Source organism: Polistes canadensis, unplaced genomic scaffold, assembly GCF_001313835.1.
Source record: "Polistes canadensis isolate GaletaPanama2010 unplaced genomic scaffold, ASM131383v1 scaffold_171, whole genome shotgun sequence".
In the NCBI taxonomy this organism is placed as follows: domain Eukaryota; kingdom Metazoa; phylum Arthropoda; class Insecta; order Hymenoptera; family Vespidae; genus Polistes; species Polistes canadensis.
Genome location: NW_014569718.1, coordinates 136,435 through 137,613, shown reverse-complemented (window position 1 = coordinate 137,613; position 1,179 = coordinate 136,435). Strand labels below are relative to the sequence as shown.

At 22.0% G+C, this 1,179-nt stretch overlaps 1 protein-coding gene across 25 annotated transcripts in view; it reads left to right on the top strand.

Annotated features, from left to right (window-relative positions):
* The window catches only part of LOC106789214 (microtubule-actin cross-linking factor 1), a gene marked incomplete in the record, with an annotated part of 154,157 nt that overhangs the window by 142,889 nt on the left and 10,089 nt on the right, over window positions 1-1,179 (top strand). For all 25 annotated transcript variants that reach the window (XM_014753268.1, XM_014753259.1, XM_014753256.1 and 22 more), the window contains 1 exon segment: window positions 142-259. In XM_014753268.1, the coding sequence (XP_014608754.1) occupies window positions 142-259 (118 nt within the window).

The following is a 1,179-nucleotide window of genomic DNA, read 5'->3' as shown; positions in this document are numbered from 1 at the left end:
TTTTATGATATATATTTAATATAATATATTATTATATAATGTTATATTAATTAAACAAAAATATGTATAATATATTTAAATTGATTAACATATTTTTTAAATTGTATTATTTTTTGTTTGTTTGTTTGTTTTTTTGTACAGTTCGGTGACAGTCAAAAGCTACGTCTAGTCAGGATTTTAAGATCCACGGTGATGGTTAGAGTTGGTGGTGGTTGGGTAGCCCTAGACGAATTTCTATTGAAAAATGATCCATGTCGCGGTAAGTACTCATTTATTTATTTATTTATTTATCGTTCATTTATTTGCAATTAAATAATATTAGAAAAATTCGGGTTAAGGTAAGGTAATGCTAAGCTAGGAGAATACAATTTACAGAATAATAAAATATTGAAATACACAAAATGATTTATTACAAAAAATACGATCTTACCTTTGCCCGAAAATATAAATGAAAAAATAAACATTTAAGACAATCCAAAAGTTAGGTAAACGAAAAAAAAACAAAAAGAAAATCGTATGAAATTATCCGTAAGAGAAAAAACATTCTTAATTATTATAAATATTAACACGAAATTAAATAATGTGATATGAATTAATACTTAACAAAATGATATAATTTAATTACTAAAAAAAAAAAATAATAATAACATTGTGTGTGTATATATATATATTTATATATCATAGTTAAAGTATGATATGTTATGCCTGATCTTACAAATAACACGCGTGATGTTTTAAACAAAAAAAAAAAAACAAAAGAGAAAATTAGAAATAATTTAATTAATTAATTAGCATTAGAGGTTAGATAGATTAACACTAAAAAAAAAAAAAAAGAAAAGAAAAGAAATCCGTCCAATATATTCTCACAAACGTTTCTTCTTTTCCTTCCTCTCTTCTGATCATCCTTCCGAGGCAGCTAACGTGTTTTTTAATTTTGTTATGTTATTATTTATTTTATTTATTCTTTATGCAAGAGATGTGATCATTAATAATTAATTAATTAATTATATCTTCCTTATAAATGTTAATTAATTATAATCATTTGCGCATATATGATATTTTTTTAATAATATTATTCGTTTACAATTAATGCCAATTAATTCTAATTCCATTTTCTAATCGTCCGATTATTTTCTTTCCGCTTTTATTATTATTATTTTAGAATTAATCTATTTTTAT